Below are 17,719 nucleotides of genomic sequence, written 5' to 3' on the forward strand. Positions count from 1 at the left end.
CACCCTCAATTCCAGGACAACTGCTGTCCTCACAGATTACCTGCCGGGCATCGGGTCCTGGATGAGAGCCAACTTCCTGCAGTTGAATGTCAACAAGACAGAGGCGCTCCTGCTTGGCTCCCGTCAGCGCCCCCACACCTCGGCCGCTGACAGCATCTCCCCATCTTTTGCCCACCACCCACCGCCCACCCCCCTTGTTCCAGGCTTCGGTGCCCACCCGACCCCATAAAGCACTTTGAGAGCAAAGCACAACAGAGAAGCTTAACCTGTCATCGCTGGAGTCCTGAAACTGGATTAGTGTCTGATACACACATTCCATCACAGGGATTCCCAGGGACCTTGCATCAACCTCTAGAATATTAGCAAATTCTAGAATAACGGCACAGATTTTGAAGCTCTCGTTCTCTTTCCATCCCACTCTCTTCCATTCGATCTCGCACTGTTGCTCGCTCTCTTGCTCCCGCACCCCTCGCTCATTGCTCCCCCTCACCCCCTCTTTCTCTCGTGTGTTGGCGAACGGGTTAAAACCTCACTGTAACTATTCTGTAACTATTCTGGCTTCCGAGCGGTATGTTAAAACTGCTTGTCTCTCTCTCCCCTTCTCCCTCCCTCCCCACCTCACAGTACGACACACTGGCAATGATCAGAGCGAGACTGCCTGCAGTATATTATTATCTTAGGCTGATTTCCTCTCTCTCTCTCTCTCTCTGTTCGTTAATTACCACTTGCAACAAAGCAATCAAACTTCTTAATAACCGCTGCAGAAATGCTCACCCCTAACGGTGTGTACCAGAATCTATCTGAAGCACTTTGAGACGTCTCGAAGACACGATAAGGCGCTGTATCAAACGCGAGGATTATTATTGCAATAATAATTATAATTATTATTAATAATAATATTAGCAAATCAGCAAAGACACTCGTGTCCAACCGGTAGGTCAGCCAACATGTTGCGTTCGAGAACTTTCTTCAGGTTCGTCAGCCAGATCTCCACGTGTCAGACTTCTTCAGGAGGAGAGTAGGATTTGTCTGTCAATGAAAAAGCGAAACTCACATTAAAAGAACACTTTCCGAGTCCCTAAACGTTGATTTATCGCCAACTCCAGAAATGTTCAGTGTCGCAGGAAATGAGCGTTAAAAATAGCACAAAAAACAACACGAGTTAAAGGGGGTAACTTCATCGCTCCTACGCCTCTTCCACTTTCTTGGAGTTTCCCCCGAATTAAACCAGCGACCATCCGAGCAGAGGATCTATACTCTATCTCGCTCAGCGTCTGACTGCTGGGAAAACCTCATAATGTTTGTAATTATCAGCAAAGTGGGAGAGGAAAAGGCAAGGATTTTGAAACGCAAAACAGGAAGCATTTACCACTATACATCAGTGTATTAGATCTCAGTAGATCTTTTAAACCCATGAATCCTCGTCTTCGCTCTGTAGCTATCACATAAGATTCACCCCACAGTGTCTTCTCTGTTCCATTCACCCAATGGGACGATCTTTTAACGTTCTCCCTGAACAGGAAAGCTCTCTCTGTTCCTCTCCTGTCGAAGGGAAACTGTTAGCAGAAGATGAGAAGATCAAAAATAAAAGAGAGTCGAGAGGGGGAGGAAAAGATAATTGAGGAGTGGTCGGAATGGCAGAGTCAAGATAACAGCGTTCAAAATTATTTATTTTTATTGGAAACTGAGTTTTGAATAACGCCAGTGAAGTATTGAGATGTATTTTTTACACAACGGTAAATATATTAGTCACAGTCCATGAGACAGAAGAGTGGAGTTGGGAATTTTTCAGTACACAGCTAGAAACTGGGACTTTTGTTCTTCATAGTTTGCCACGAGAGCTTCCCTGTCTGAGTATTGACATCGTTACTAACCTGAGATTGCAGTCCAAGATGACGCTCTCGGAGGAGTGAACATCTTCCCAAGCAAATATGAAATGTAATCGGAAGCTGACCTCAAAGTTGTCCAGCGAAGCTACTTTTAGCCCCTGCTAAGCGAGTACGTTTGAGACAACCAGCCCCCATCTTACCTTATGAGATTAGATGGCCACCCTAACCCTAACCCTAGTGTTTTCGGTCATCTTTCCCCTCTCCTACCCCATCCTTGGGCACCCGAGGTCAAGCGCCTTGTGACATCCTCTCGACACAAAAGGCACCGTCTAAAAATGAACCAGGAGTGTGCTGTGTTGTTTTCTTGGGGTGTGAGAGACACGTGACACCTTGAGCTTTGTCCAGTGACATTGACTTTGTTGTTGTTGTATTTCTGGAGCTTTGCATTGTTACAGTACTACGTTGACCCTTTTTGATGAAAAGAATGTACAGTTCTTCCAATCATTTTTGATAAATAATTTCCCTGCCGTCCATAAAAAGTATGTTTCCTTGTGACTTGCTGACATACACGATGGCGGGTGTTTTTTTTTTCCTTTTGTGTCGAAACAGTGAAACCCAGTATTTTTTTCGGTTTCATTTTCGCTAAAACATGTCACGAGTAAAAGCACAGCCTGGCAGAAAGTTGCCAGTGATAGCAATAATATTGATAATAAGCCTTATCGCGTCATGAAGATAAAACAATTATAAAATAAGACGCCTCAAAGCGCTTCACAGAAGGCACTGCAAAGTGAATTACTGTGTGGGTGAAACGCGGTAGCCAATTGCGCACATCAGCGTCCCACAAACTGTCCGCAATTTTTTTATTGTTCCTCCCAGAAAGTGCCAATCAACTGACAACCAAGTTCTTTACTTACTGCTGGATAGACAGAGGCGTGTGGAGTAAGGAAACTTGCCCACGGTTTCGCCCTCTGCCTGGAATTGAACTCAGGTCTCTCACTTGCAAAGCGAGTGCTCTAACCACTGAGCTACAGGACTCCACATTTGGACTGTAATCGCAGGTTAATATTGGTGTCAATTCTCAGGAAGGGAAGCTCTCGGGGCAAACTACTAAGAATAAAATTCTAGCCACGTACTGGAAAGTTTTAGAGATTTCCCAACTCAACTTTTGACTCATGGATTGTGGCTAATTTATTTACTGTTGGATAAAAAATACATCCCAATATCCCCTGGCATTATTCAAAACTCAGTTTCCAATCAAACTAAATAATATTAAACACTGTTACCTTCCTCTGCTCCCCCCCACCCCCACCCCCAACCCCCAGTTAACGTTAAACATTGTCCCATAACGTAAATGGAACAGACAAGGCATTGTGGGGTGAATCTTACGTGATATCTACAGAGCGAAGACGAGAATTACTGGGGTTAAAGGATCTACTGAGATCTAATACACTGGTGTATGGTGTTAAACACTTCCTGTTTTGTGTTTCAGAATCCTTGTCTTTTCCTCTCCCGCTTTGCTGGTAACTATGAGCATCATGTGGTTTACCAGCAGTCAGACACTGAGCGAGACAAAGTATAAATCCTCTGCTTGGACCGTCAGGGGTTTAATTCAGGGGGGAAGCTCCACAAAAGTGGAAGAGGCACAGGAGTGGTGAAGATTTCCATCCCCAGGCTCGAGCTCCAAACACTGGCTGTGAGATCGCTCCGGGGTTGAAAGTTCCTGAGCCAAACTCTGGGCTGGAAGTTCCCGTTGGTTACAATGAAGATCCTGATTCTGGCTGCCATCGCCTCCCTGACTGAGGGGATTCCAGGCTATATCTGGGACACCAATTGGCAGGAGTGGAAAGCTAAGTTTGGTAATTTTGCTACTGAACTAACTAGAACATAGTGCCCCGGGAACTTTATCTGACCAGTAAGGGCATTAAGGAATAATACAGGACTTTACTGTAAAGTGCAGCGAATTTGTATTTTTGCGGCCAATTTGCCCACAGTCGTGAAGAGAGAGAGCGATACGTTTTCTAAAAGAAGGGGCGAGGGAAACGGGATTCAAAGCTCTGTCACGTTAAAGGAAGAGGAACAAACAACATGGGACAAACAGCCTCCCCTTAACTTGTGGGGAGGAGGGGGGGTGTTTTGTTGCTATTTTTAACGCTCATTTCTTGCGAGACTGAACATTTCTGGAGTTGGCGATAAATCAACGTTTAGGGACTCGGAAAGCCTTTTAAATCGGGGTTTCGCTTTTTCATTGACAGGCAAATCCTACTCTCCTTCTGAAGAAGTCCAACGCGTTGAGATCTGGCTGACGAACCTGAAGAAAGTTCTCGAACACAACATGTTGGCTGACCGGGGACTGACCACCTACCGGTTGGAAATGAATGCCTTTGCCGATTTGGTAAACGTTCTGCCTGGGTGTTTTGGGGGAGATGGGTGACGGAGGTGGGGTGGGAGCAGGGATGTAAATCAAGACGGATTTATCAGTGACCATATCAACGGAGCGTGTGATATGGTCAATATAAAATCTTTCACCTAATTTACGCACGACTCGTTCGAACCGACCGCTTTACAGTACCCTCTGTGAAGCGCTTTGAGATGCCTCAACGAAGTGATAAGGCGCTGTATCAAACCCCAGGATTACTCTTATTAATACTGTTATTCCACAGCCCCCCCCCCCCCCATCCCGTGCTCTGACACCCATCATCCCCCAACAGAAAACTCCAGCGATTCTCTATTTCCATTGCAAAGCGCTCTGGGATGCCACTCTCCGTGACGGGTGCTATTGTCGCTCAAGAGTTTATTTCATTTCACCAGGAAAACGAGGAGTACAGAAGGCTGGTCCTCGGGAAATGTTTGCGGAGATCCAATGTCACAAAGACAGCAGCTGCCACCGCTCCGAATCTCCAATCCCCGAGCCTCCCCAGTCAAGTGGACTGGAGAGACGAGGGCTATGTGACTCCTATCAAAGACCAGAGCTCTTGTGGTTCTTGCTGGGCTTTCAGTGCTGTAAGTGACGCTGCGAAGTTGGGGGGAGAGACGGGGAGAGGGTTATGGGGGGGTAGGGGGGGCACTAGTTGTTTTGATTGTGCAGTCCTGCAGCTCAGTGGTTAGTGCACTCGCCTCGCAAGCGAGAGACAACAACAACAACAACAAGATTCCATTTATAAAGCGCCTTTCACGTCAGGAGGACGTCCCAAGGCGCTGCACAGTTGGGTCATGACCCGAGCAGGGGGGGGGGAAATGGTCAGGGTGATGGAAGGGAGGGAGCAAGGAGGGGAGAAATGGTCAGGGTGAGGGGAGGGAAGGGAGGGAGCGAGGAGGGGAAGAGAGTCGAGAGGGGAGCTGAAGGCATGGTCAAAGAGAAAGGTTTTGAGACCGGCCTTGAAGGAGGAAAGGGAGGAAGCGGCGAAGGCACTGGGGATGGAGTTCCAGAGCCTGGGGGCTGAGAGGCTGAAGGCCCGACCACCGATGGTAGGGCGGTTGGGGCGGGGGACGTGGAGCAGACCAGAGCCAGAGGAACGGAGGGTACGGGCAGGTAGGTAGGGGGATAGTAGGTTGGAGAGGTAGGAGGGAGCGAGGCCGTGAATGGCCTTGTAGGTGAGGATGAGAATCTTGAAATCAAGACCTGGGTTCGATTCCCGAACTGGACGAAACGTTGGGCAAGTTTCCCTGCTCCACACACACCGCCTCCTGTTTACGCAGCAGTAAGTAAGAACCCGGTTGTTAGTCGATTGGCGGATCGCTTTTCCAGAGGTAATAATTCCTTCAAAGAATAACTAATAATAATTTGGTCACTCAAATCCACGGCTGTTTGTGGGGACGCTGCTGTGCGCAATTGGCTGCCGCGTTTCGCCCACAAAATACACAGTATATTCTGTGAAGCGCTCTGAGACGTCTCGAAGACGCGATAAGGCGCTATATCAAAAGCAAGGATCATTACAATTATTATTATTATTATTGCTGTGGGGAAGAGGACTCAGTTCCAAGTTGTATCCAAGCTCTCTGAGCTCTGACCCTGCCTGAAGGTTGCTATATAACTGCAAGTCGTCGCTGTATGATGTTCAGTCAAAACACCAATTTACTATTAACTTCAGGGGTCCAACTTGTTTTACTGATGGCCACAGAGCGCACAGATATTTCTCAGTAGGAAAAGTGCAATTGCTGAATTTGTAAAATCCGTTTGATGACGTGTGTGTTTTTGGACATGTTCGGCCTCACAGAAATAGAACCAGGCAACTTTGGATCGATCTATGGTTCCCAAAGTTTCCCTCTCTGTTTGTTGTCGACCGATCCACACAGAATGAATTGCTACCAACATCTCCATTATTGTAGTATGCGACTACCAACAGAAACAGGAGTAGCCCCCACCTTCCACCACCAACCCCACTCCCCACCCTCAAGCCCTCCTGACCCCAACAACTCCCAGCTCGGGTCCAAAAAACCCTGACCGACGCGAAGGTCGCTGTACAAGTGTAACTTGTTGTTGTTGTTATTGTTGTTGTGGGCTATGCAGCCCCTCGAGCCTGTTCCGCCATTTTGTAAGATCACGGCTGACCTGTACCTCAAGTCCAGTCCAAGTCGAACTTGACGGAACTTGGTCTTTTTTTGTCACAACAATTCCTGTTAATGTGGCGGCCGTGTGTGTGTGCGTGTGGGTGTGTGTGCGTGTGGGTGCGTGTGCGTGTGTGTGTGCGTGTGTGTGTTTGCCCTCACAGACGGGGGCTATGGAGGGTCAGCACTGCAGAAACACTGGGGTCCTGGTCTCTCTCAGTGAGCAGCAGCTCGTGGACTGCTCCGGTAGTTATGGAAATGAAGGTTGCAACGGGGGGCTCATGGACTACGCGTTTCAGTATGTCATAGACAACGGCGGGATTGACACCGAAGCTTCCTATCCGTACGAAGCCCAGGTAAGCGCCCAGCGAGCCTTCCCAATCCCGGGCCAAGCACATCCCGTTCAACGTCGACGTCTGCGCACGCACGGCCTCAGCTCCCAGCCGTTTCCCTTCCAGTTCCACGCGCACGGGCGGACATGTTTTTTTTCTCCCCCGCCCCCACCCACCCCGACCCTAATCTTTCAGATACAATCGTGAGGAAAAACCGTCTCGGATCGCAAGCCACGATTCCAAACACGCTGAATATCCGCAGCTCCGACCTCAACCTGCCGGGAATTCGAGGGACGTTCCTCGCCCGTTAGGGAATAGAAACTGCGCGTTTTAAACCTCTCCCTCCAAAAGTGTTGAGTAAGCGGGGGAAAGCGTGTTGGGTTGGGGAAGAGCGGTTGGAAGCGACAGACGGCAACTTGAGACATCTCAATGGCGAGATAAGGCGCTGCATCAAATGCAAATGTTATTATTATTATTATTATTATTATTATTCCGACGCGAACGCAATCTGGGTGAAGCTGTGAGCCGTTGGGAGTGACTGGCTTGTGTCTGTGGTCCTCAGGATGAACAGTGCAGGTCCTGGGGAGGAAGGGTTGGGGCAACCTTCTCTCAATTCATCAACCTCCCGGCCGGGAGCGAGGCTGATCTACAATCCGCCGCCGCGTCCGTCGGCCCAATCTCCATCGCCATTGACGCAAGCCACGGATCGTTCCAGTTTTACTCCTCAGGTAACCAGCGGATTAGGGAGTCATTTACCTCTGCGACCTGCTTAACTCCCCCAATCCACTACCCGTCGCCTACTCCCCCGCCCGACGTTGTAAAAGACCTCGATCAGGTCCCCCATCAATCCTCCTGTGACAAGTGAGCCCTTGTTAAACATGTCCGCAGGAATCTACAACGAGCCCGATTGCAGCAGTACCGAGCTGGATCACGGCGTTCTAGTTGTGGGCTACGGATCTCTGTATGGAGAGGATTACTGGCTGGTTAAGAACAGGTACAGGAGTTTACTAGATTCCAAATCACATCCCCACCGTCCACACTAGGTCAGCAAGACTGTAACAGTAATAATAAGCCTTACATTGGCTTTCACGCCAGGGGGAACATCTCAAAGCCCCTCACAGGATACACTGCAACCGTATATGCTTTTGGGGGGGGTGAACGCAGCAGTCGATTTGCACACGGCCATTGAGTGTCCCTCAAACAGCGAGCGAAGCGAGTGAGCGATTTTTGTCACCTGGGGGAGTGTCAGCCAGGACACCGGGAGACTGAGAGAGAGAGAGAGAGAGAAACTCCCTTCTCTTTTCAAACAGGGCCGTGGGGGGAGTCTTTATCGTCCGCCTGGACAGGGCGCAGACGGGGAGCTCGGTTTAACGTCTCGTTTGAAGCGATGGTGCCCCTGACAATGCGGCAATCCTCCCCCCCCTGCCCTCTCCCCACCCCCCCCCCAGTGCTGAGCTGGAGTCTCAGCCTAGACTGTACGAGTTCTAAGTCCTGACCTGGGAGGCGAGACGGCTGTTGACTGAGCCACACAGTCAAGACGTGTTTCTCCTTTCTCTTGTTTCCATTCAGTTGGGGGATCGAATGGGGCGATGATGGATACATCTACATGTCACGGAACCGGGGGAATCAATGCGGCGTTGCAACCGCTGCCAGTTACCCCCTGGTCTAATTGGGAACCGGGATTGTTCGGTACATTCCCCGAGCAAGATGGGGCCTGGGGTTCCCGGTCAGCGATCCCCTTCTCCCTTCCCCCTGTCTCCCCCCCCACCCCCACTCCCACTCCTGCTCCTACTCCCTCCCCCGGGGAAAACACCTCCCGTTCTCCAACTCCGAGCTCCTAAAACCACATCCTCGGACACACAAAACCCACATTTGCTGGATATCCCACCGTGCGAGAAAGCATTATTAAACAGGCGACGTGCAATAACCTTCCGTGGTGCTAAGCGTGTGTGCATGCATCACGAGTGGCTGTGACGTCACGTGTCCACATACTAATCCCGGACGTCTCTGAGCAGCTGCCTGTGCACATAACAATAATAAATTCTCAGTATTCGCTCAGCCTTTGTGACCGACCGTCATTTACGTGGATCGAACAGGCTGAGAGGAACGAGCTGAGATCTGTCGTGGATATTTTAAGAGCGTTCCTGTGTTAGGGTGGTGGGGGGGGGGTGTGGTGGTGGTGTTGGTGCGGTGGGGAGAGGGGGTTCTTTGTGTGTTATGTGTTGCCGAGCGTGCTAGTTCGTCACATGTTAAACGTTACCACTAAATAGTGGCGTCCTTTTCGTCTCGTTTCGAGGCTGAGACTTGGGTGGAATTCCGGCGACTCTGCAATCCCAAGACTACGATAAATAATAATTGGGTCACTTCAATCCACGGCTGTTTGCGGGGACGCTGCTGTGCGCAATTGGCTGCCGCGTTTCGCCCACAAATCTACCGTCGATTCGCTTTACAGTATATTCTGCGAAGCGCTTCGAGACGTCTCGAAGACGTGACAAGGCACTTTGTCAAATGCCGGGATTATTATTATTATTTAAGACGTGTGAGCCCCAATCACAGACCCTCTGGCCGACCCCCGGTTTATGCCTCCGTCGCTCTGACCCTCTCACAGGCTCTCGCACCCGCCTCAATCGTAATCCTCTCTAGTCTCGTCCTCGCATTGTCCGTAAAATCCACATGCATTGCCTCTGCGGTCACCGCTGTCTGAGCAAACCCAATCCAACAGTGCCACCTGCAGTAAAGTGTACGTAATAATAATCCTCGCGTTTGATACAGAGCCTTATCGCGTCTTCGAGACGTCTCAAATAATAATAATAATAATAATAATCCTTGCATTTGATATAGCGCTTTTTCACGTCGGGAGGACGTCCCAAAGCGCTTCACAGGACACACTGTGAAGTGTCGTGACTGCGTTTTTGCGGGTGAAACGCGGCAGCCAACTGCGCACAGCGGTGTATCTGGTGGATTGTCGGTCAGGACACGGAGGGGGGGCGGCGGGGGTGTGGGGGGTGGGTGGGGGGGGGAGTAAGACTCCTTCCTTCCAAAAGCGTCACAAGATCTTTAACATCCGCGGCAACGTCCCCCTGACAACGCAGTACTTGTCCCCCTCCCCCAGCATTGTATCCCCAGAACGCCAGCCTCGTCTAGGAGCTCAGAGACCCTCACCTGGTTGGGGTGGGGTAAGGAGGGGAGGGGAGGTGGTGGGTGGGTGGGTGGGGGGGGAAGAGAGACCTAAACCACAACCTCCTCCTGACCCAGGGGCGAGGGAGCAAATGACCGAGCGATCAGATAGATACACATCGTTAAGAGCCGAGCATTTCTGCAGCGGTTATTAAGAAGTTTGATTGCTTTGTTGCAAGTGGTAATTAACGAACAGAGAGAGAGAGAGAGAGAGAGAGGAAATCAGCCTAAGATAATAATATGTTAGCGGGCATCGTACAGACAGTCTCGCTCTGATCACTGCCAGTGTGCCGCACTGTGAGGTGGGGAGGGAGGGAGAAGGGGAGGGGGGGGAGAGGCAAACAGTTTTAACATACTGCTCGGAAGCCGGAATAGTTACAGTGAGGTTTTAACCCGTTCGCCAACGCACGAGAGAAAGAGGGGGTGAGGGGGAGCAACGAGCGAGAAACACAGTTAATCATCACCAGGGGGCGATGCCCTACACTGGCGAGGAGAAGGGGATGGGGTGGGGGGGTGTGGGGGGGGTAGAGGTTGATGCAAGGTCACTGGGAATCACTGATGGAATGTGTGTACCAGACACTAATCCAGACACGGGACTCGAGCGGTGACAGGTTAAGCTTCGCTGTCGTGCTTTGTCTCAAACATCTCGGGGGGTTGGATGGGCACCCAAGCCTGGGGCGGCGGGGGTGCGGGCGGGTGGGGAGGGGGAAAGGGGTGGGTGGTGGTGGGGGGGGGGGGGGGGGGCGTAGGCGGGGCAGAGCCGTGGGGGTGGAGAGGGGAAAATAACCGAAAGCGTGGGTCAAAGAGGTGCAATGAACATGACATCCTCGTCTCTGAATAGATCGTCTTCAAGTTCAACTCCCCCCCCCTCGCATATAAATCCCTCCCCCCCTGGCACCTGGCAACTCCCTATCCCCCTGATAATCTGCTTGGGTTCCACTTCTCTGCTCACCCCCCTTACTCCCCCCCCCCCCCACCTCTCTCCCCCGCACTGAACCATCAGCCTGGGGCGGGAGCTCAGTGCGGGGGTTGAAGAAAAAGTAATCAAAATAAATAGTTTTTTTAATATATTATTTGACTGGTTCGGTTCATTGTAAAAACCTTCTCATGTGCTGTTAGATCCGATCAGTAATCGGCACTACACTGGGGTCTGAGCACATCAAAGGACTCTGTAATATAATATGCCCCAACCCCCCCCCCCCACCCCACCAAAGCCCCCGCAACCAACTAATGGCCAACATAATGACTCCTAATCTTAAAATGCGCGTGTGTCTCTATATGTATCGTTGTGTCACTGTGTCTGTGCGTGTGTGTGTGTGCATGTCTGTCCCTATGTCTCTATGTGTGTGTCTCTGTTTGTGTGTGGATATGTACGCGAATGCAAGGATTATTATTATAATATGTGTGACTGTGGGTGTGTGTCTTTGTGTGTTTGTCTATGTGTGTGTCTCTGTGTGTGTGTGTGTTTGTCTGTGCGAGTACAAGTATATGTGTGTGTTTGTCTGTGTGTGTTTGTCTGTGTGTCTCTGTGTGAGTACAAATATATGTGTGTGTTTGTCTGTGTGTGTTTGTCTGTGTGTCTCTGTGAGTACAAATATATGTGTGTGTTTGTCTGTGTGTCTCTGTGTGAGTACAAATATATGTGTGTGTTTGTCTGTGTGTCTCTGTGTGAGTACAAATATATGTGTGTGTTTGTCTGTGCGTGTTTGTCTGTGTGTCTCTGTGTGAGTACAAGTATATGTGTGTGTTTGTCTGCGCATGTTTGTCTGCGTGTGTTTCTGTGTGTTTGTGCTTGCTGAGTGCTTGCTGAGTGACTCCTCTCCTGTCTCTCAGACCCTCTTCCTCTATCACAGCCGTTGTCACAGCCTCGTGTGTGTCAGTGTTTGGCGGCTGATGAGGAGCTATTGTCCCCTGAACTCCAGCATTTGTCAATGTCAGTGGCTCTGGGTGATGGATGGCCCGTGAGCATCGGAGGCCGTGTTCAGCTGCCATCTCTAGATTTACTCACTGCCAGTCCATTGCCGCGGGTCACTGTCAGTAACGCGGACTGTGCATGAGCTTACCCACATAGCGACGCGCTCACATTGGTATCACATTGAGGGTGGGGGGGGTTGGGGGGGAGGCAGGGGGTGAGGTATGGTTGAGGCAGATTCATAACTCGCAGATCCCTGCAATTAGCGTAGTGTTTAGAGCTCTCACCTCGCAAGCGAGAGGATCCGGGTTTGATTCCCCGGGCAGGGCGAGACCTTGGGCAAGCTTCCTCACTCCACGCTCACGCCTCCGTTTGCCCAGTAGTAAGTCGGAACCCGGCTGTTAGTTAGGAATGACGGATCGCTTTCCCAGGGGGGTAATAATTCCGTTGAAAAAAAACATAATAATTTGGTCACTCAATCCACGCCTGTATGTGGGACACTGCTGTGCGCAATCGACTGCCCTGCTTCGCTCACAGTATATACAGCCGCCGCAGTATATTCTGTGAAGCGCTTTGAGACGCCTCGAAGATGTGATAAGGCGCCACATCAAAGCGCGAGGATTATTATTATTATTATTTATTAGTATATTATGCTGTGAAGCGCTTTGAGACGTCCTCCTGAAGCGAAAGACAAATGGAAGCATCATTACCAATAATAAAGTCTCCGGTTTTAAAGGGGTACGTCTCGATTCTCTCAGACAGTGAGGCTTTGATACAATTAATGTCTTACACGCTTTCTATTCAGAAACAATGCTACAGAGAGAGAGAGAGAGAGAGAGACAGCATTACTCCATTTTTATGGAATTACTACAATGGGAGGGAGATAGTGGGCCCACGCGCACACACTCACACGCGCGCACACTCACATGCACACACGCACGCGCACGCGCGCACACACACACTCACATGCACACACACACACGCACGCACACACACACACACTCACATGCACACACACGCACGCACGCGCGCAAAAAGACAATGAAAAGAAAGACACAGAGATAACAAAAGCTGCGGGGAATTAGTCTATACAGAATACAGCTGACATGAGCTGATTTCGTCATGAGTCTTATGATAATTTACACAACAGATTATGAGAGATTTACTGGGCGGGGGGGGGGGGCGGGGGGGCGGTGGGGGAGATGGGGGAAACACGAACATTAACTAAAAGCAAAGTACTGGATTAACCCTTGATGTTCTTCCCTTCTGCAATAAGCGCCAGACATTTGCCTTGAGGTGGATAGATTTTTGGTTAGGTCAGGGTGTCAAGGTACGTGGGGTAATTGGTGTAAGGGTTACAGATCATTGCAAACCAGGCTCGAGGGGCTGAATGACCTGCTCTTTTTTTTCCTGTGTTTCCAATCGTTGGTGGGACTGAGGCAAGTCGTGTTAACGGCATGTTAACACGTTAGCCGCACGTCAGTAACATGCACGCTGCCGTGGATCATTGAACAGCGAGCACAGTGACCCGTCTGAATATAAAAGGCGGGGGCGGGCGGGAGGGGCGAGGCGATGGCATGGGGTTGGGAGTGCGGGGGAAATGAGGGGGTGAGCGATACACACATCAGGGCTCTTGAACTCCCTGCCCGAATCAGTGGGAAGCTATCCGCGCCCTCGCAGTAATTTAATTAGCTCGCTGTACGAGAGGCCAAAGATAATTAGGTAATTAGCATTCGGGTTAAAAAGATTAAAACTTCTTTGAGGCAATTGACTTCCACTGAATTAATTCTTTCTCTCTCTCTCTCTCTCGCCCGCTTAATCTGGAAGCTGGTTATTTAATTGCAGAGATCCACCAGTCACTTTGCGATGAGTGTTCTTACCCTACTCAGGCTCCAACACTGAGCTGGGCTCTGAATCCAATTATTATTAATAATAATAATAATAATCCTTGCCGTTGAAGCAACGCGCATCATAGAATATACTGTAAAGTGGAGTGACTGTGTACTTTGTGCGTTAAATTATTCCAGTCGACTCAGGTCCATTCGGATCTGTGTTAACACAACACCAACCTGTACCAGTCCCTCCGCTCGGCGGGCGGGCACTGGCCTATTTGCTCCATGTCCCCCGTCCTGCCCGCTCCATCATCGGACCTTCAGCCTTTCTGCCCTCGCCCTCTGGAATCCAGCTCGGAGCCCCTGCTCCTTGCTCCCTCCCTTGAGTCCTTCAAGGCCCACCTCAAGACTTTCCTCTATGATCGTGCTTTCAGCCACCGCCACCCCCACTTTATCCTCCACCCCTCTTGACTCCAACCCCCCCCCCCCAGCTCGGGTGCAAACCCTTAACGTCCTCCCGACGTGAAATGCGCCGTGGAAAGCGTTGTTATTGTTGTTGGCGTTGTGGTTTGGTTACAGGAGGCCACATAGTCACAGCCAACGCAGCCAGTAAGTAACGTGGTAAGATTTTGTTTTGCAGTGAGGAGCGAGATCGAGAGGCGACTGACTGGTAGGGAAGCGGGGAAGACAATCAGGTGCCAAAAAGAGTGAGATCAAGGCCTGCAGATGGCAGCGTCGCAACTTCACGCACCGACACGGTCTCTAAACTCTCCTCCCAAGCTATTAACTTCTATTTTGTGGGCGAAACGCGGCAACCAATTGCGCACAGCAGAGTCCCACAAGCAGTCGTGGATGGAGTGGTGGGAGTGGGGGGGGTTGGCGGGGAGGGAATCATTAACCCCCCCCACCCCCCACCCCGCCGGAAAGCGATCCGCCAATCGACGAAGATAAGTGTCGATGAGGAACGTCTCAGAGGATCACTGTAATAAGGAACCCGCAGGCAAACAGGGAGCTTAGTGCGTGACCCGCCACATCCCACAAATGAGGCAGATTTGTAAGGGTAACAGGAATTCTCTGACATGCCTCAGTCTGTGCGGGAAGCTCCAACACGGAGTCTAACAATAGCACAGGAATTAGAGACTGTTGGCCCTCGCTGTGTGGTTGTCATTGGCGACAACGATTCAGCAAAACCTTGAACTTTTCAACAGAGATCATCGCCCTTTGAAGCCAACGCCATGTGGACGCAGCTTTAATTATATTCCACGCAGACCTCTGCTAAGCTTCGACAGGGATAACCTGTGTTATTGATTTAGCCCTTTAGCTATCTGTGAGTTTGGATCTTGTAGTAACTGCACATCATCTCCAGAGATTGCTGAAACCCTGATCCCTCTCGCACGCTGCTAATACCAACCAGGCTGGATTGAAAGGCCGTCTGTCTGGGCGGGTTTTCAAAGCGTTAAGTGTCTATTTTTGTCCCTTTTTTTATCCTAATGATAATAATATTAATAATAATCCTTGAATTTGACATCCTTGCACCTTATCACATCGTTGAGACGTCTCAAAGCGCTTCACCCGAACATATTGTAAAGTGTATTTGTGGTCGAAACGCGGCAGCCGATTGCGCACAGCCATTGCTCACTGCAGTCAATGGAACACAGAGCGATTTCCCCAGTAAACCAATTGCTCAGCTATTTTCTTACACCGAACATGACATTTGTTGTTAGCCCGTGGCGGATTTTCACTCCACATTCCTGCGTACGGTATCACTGGGGATATCGTTTAGCGTCTGTTAGGTCGAGTGTTTCATCAGCACGCGGGATAAAGTAAAATCTAATTGGAACCAAAATTAGGTTAAGGTGCCAAACGGAGATGAAGCGGTGTGAGAGAGAGAGAGAGAGAGAGAGAGATAGGGAGAGAAAAGAGAGAAAATCAAGGGCAAACCATCTAGTGAGCTAGCCCAGCCTTAGTCCCAACCCCAACCCAGCTCTAGACCCCAGCCCCAACCCCAGGCCCCATCCCCCAACCATTATCTGGAAGGAGAGAGAGAGAAATTCACTCAATCAGAGGAACACTCCCGGAAGCCAGGCAGGAAAAGAAGAAAATCTTTTGAAACCAAGAAATAAATTTCATTTTCGAGAAGTGAGCGATTAACGTATCCGTGCAAACACCCCCCCATCCTCCGAAATTTCCTGGTGCAAATTAGCACGACTAACACTTTACCCCACCGGCCCCAAGAGAATTCGCTGGGCATTTATTTTGATGTGAAACGCTTTGAGGAGAATGAAACAAGTGTTTACATTTCCTATCTTTGGCTCATGCTGTCTTCATGCTGAAGATTAATCTGTGTTCTGTGTTGAGGAGCGAGTGTGTGTGAATCTCCCATCAGGGGGCTTATCCTGTTTATTTAAGCGTCTCCATATTTTAATTAAGAGTTAAAGTAAAAGAATCTAACTTTTACCCACACAGGGTGAAGGGCCGGGCTCATCAATATGCCAAACGTTCAATAAATCCGAATTAATTTGTACCTGCAAATGAGATTAATTGGAGAATCAACACTCTCCTTTAACTCGAGCTTTCCTTCATTAAAAAAGCTTTTATTTTGCCACGTTAAAGTAAAACACACGTTGCTGAAAATACGACTGAATTCGACACGTTTTTTTNCCTAACGCAATTAACCCAATAATGCAGCTTTTACCTTAAAACTACACAGTCACTACGCTGCCACATTTTGCCCATAAAATACACTTTACCGTATATCCCGTGAGGCGCTTCGAGTCATCTCCATGATAGCACATTTTCTATCGAAGAAATCGCTTAACAATCAGACCTCAATTAGACCTCAAAATAGCTATCACCAAAATAGCAGTTCAAGGGGATTAAAAAAAAGCATTGGCTGGAATTTGGTTCCTAAAAAGGCTGGCATTCAGCAACGAGAGGGTTAATGTCGCAGAGGCTGATCCCAGGGAAGAATTTTTTCAATTTCTAGTCAGTCCCTTTAATGTAATATCAGCCGAACAGCCACGTCTGCGCTCAGGGCTTGATTTAGGAGCAAGACTGCAGGTAATCAGATCATTACAATAAAACTTAAATAACATTTTCGAAAGATGAATGAGTCAGGTTTGAAATAATTATAACCCGTTCAAACAGAGGGAAACGGGACTCCGATTTGATTACTGACCACTTCACTGCACACTCGATGCAACCGTCGAGCTTTGTGTAAACTTCTGCTGCTTTTGCTTAGGAACATAACAACACAGGAGGAGGCCATTCAGCCCCCCACCCCCCCCCCCACCCCCACCCCCGAGCCTGTTCCGTCATTCTATTAGATCATGGCTGATCTGTACCTCAACTCCAATTTCCTGGGGGCTGGGGGACGAATGAGAAGTGATCGAAGACTCGGGCGAAGAGGAGAGTCTTCAGGTATAATCTGAAGGTGGGAAAACAGTGGGGGGGGGGGGGGGGTGGGCGGTCAGTGGGGGCACGAGTGGGATGGAGGCAGGGAGTTCCAGAGGGTCGGCCAAAGACAAGGAGAACATCAACAGGGGGATTGGTCACTGCTGTTTTGGAAGCGAGTGCAGATGTAGACAAACATAGCAAGAATCGGCAAGATGTGGGGTGGCGGGGGGTGGGGGGTGGAGGGCGGGGCGGGGCAGGGCAGGGCGAGGGGGAAACTTAGCTATAACATAGGAATTCTTAAACTCATTCTGCCTTAACTTCGCATCCAATGTCCAGTCTGATTGGTGAGCCGCACACAAGGCTCTGGAATTTGCTCCACTCGGGTTACAAGGTAAGCGTTGCGTGTAAACAGACCAGACGGGATGAGGCTTGTTGTGGTGGATGAAGCCTGATGGAGAGAGTTGAAGGGGCTGAAAGGGGGCGGGGGGCAGAAAGTCGGGGGGGTGGGGGCGGCGAAGGGAGAATCTCAGAGCGTGCGTTGGGGTAACTGCTGCAGTTTAACTGTAAGGCTTGCCACTGCAAGTTCAAAGTCCCCCAAATGGGGTACGAATCCACAAACATCTGACCCAGAGCTGCGAGTGACCGAGCCAGACTGACACTCGTTGGATATCTTACTATTCTCCTCTACTCTTTAAT

The 17,719-nt window shown here is 49.8% G+C and overlaps 1 protein-coding gene across 2 annotated transcripts; it reads left to right on the forward strand.

Annotated features, from left to right (window-relative positions):
• Positions 1-3,390: 3,390 nt before the first annotated feature.
• Positions 3,391-14,312, forward strand: ctsl.1 (cathepsin L.1). Of its 2 annotated transcripts, none has more exons than XM_007894767.2 (7): positions 3,391-3,685; positions 4,082-4,221; positions 4,638-4,829; positions 6,539-6,730; positions 7,269-7,434; positions 7,595-7,700; positions 14,268-14,312. In XM_007894767.2, exons 1-7 carry the CDS (start codon positions 3,589-3,591, stop codon positions 14,299-14,301), a joined length of 927 nt encoding a protein of 308 aa, XP_007892958.2. In that variant the 5' UTR covers positions 3,391-3,588; the 3' UTR covers positions 14,302-14,312. The 2 variants fall into 2 exon arrangements, with proteins under 2 accessions (XP_007892958.2, XP_007892957.2); XM_007894766.2 differs by lacking the exon at positions 14,268-14,312 and adding an exon at positions 8,276-8,446.
• Positions 14,313-17,719: the final 3,407 nt, after the last annotated feature.

Source organism: Callorhinchus milii, unplaced genomic scaffold (assembly GCF_018977255.1).
Source record: "Callorhinchus milii isolate IMCB2004 unplaced genomic scaffold, IMCB_Cmil_1.0 Scaffold10, whole genome shotgun sequence".
Taxonomy (NCBI): Eukaryota; Metazoa; Chordata; class Chondrichthyes; order Chimaeriformes; family Callorhinchidae; genus Callorhinchus; species Callorhinchus milii.

Coding starts and splice junctions, on each gene's coding strand:
- ctsl.1 (XM_007894766.2), top strand. CDS start 3,589: ATGAAGATCCTGATTCTGGCTGCCATCGCCTCCCTGACTGAGGGGATT. Junction 3,686..4,081: donor GGAGTGGAAAGCTAAGTTTG/GTAATTTTGCTA, acceptor TTTCATTGACAG/GCAAATCCTACTCTCCTTCT. Junction 4,830..6,538: donor CTTGCTGGGCTTTCAGTGCT/GTAAGTGACGCT, acceptor TTGCCCTCACAG/ACGGGGGCTATGGAGGGTCA.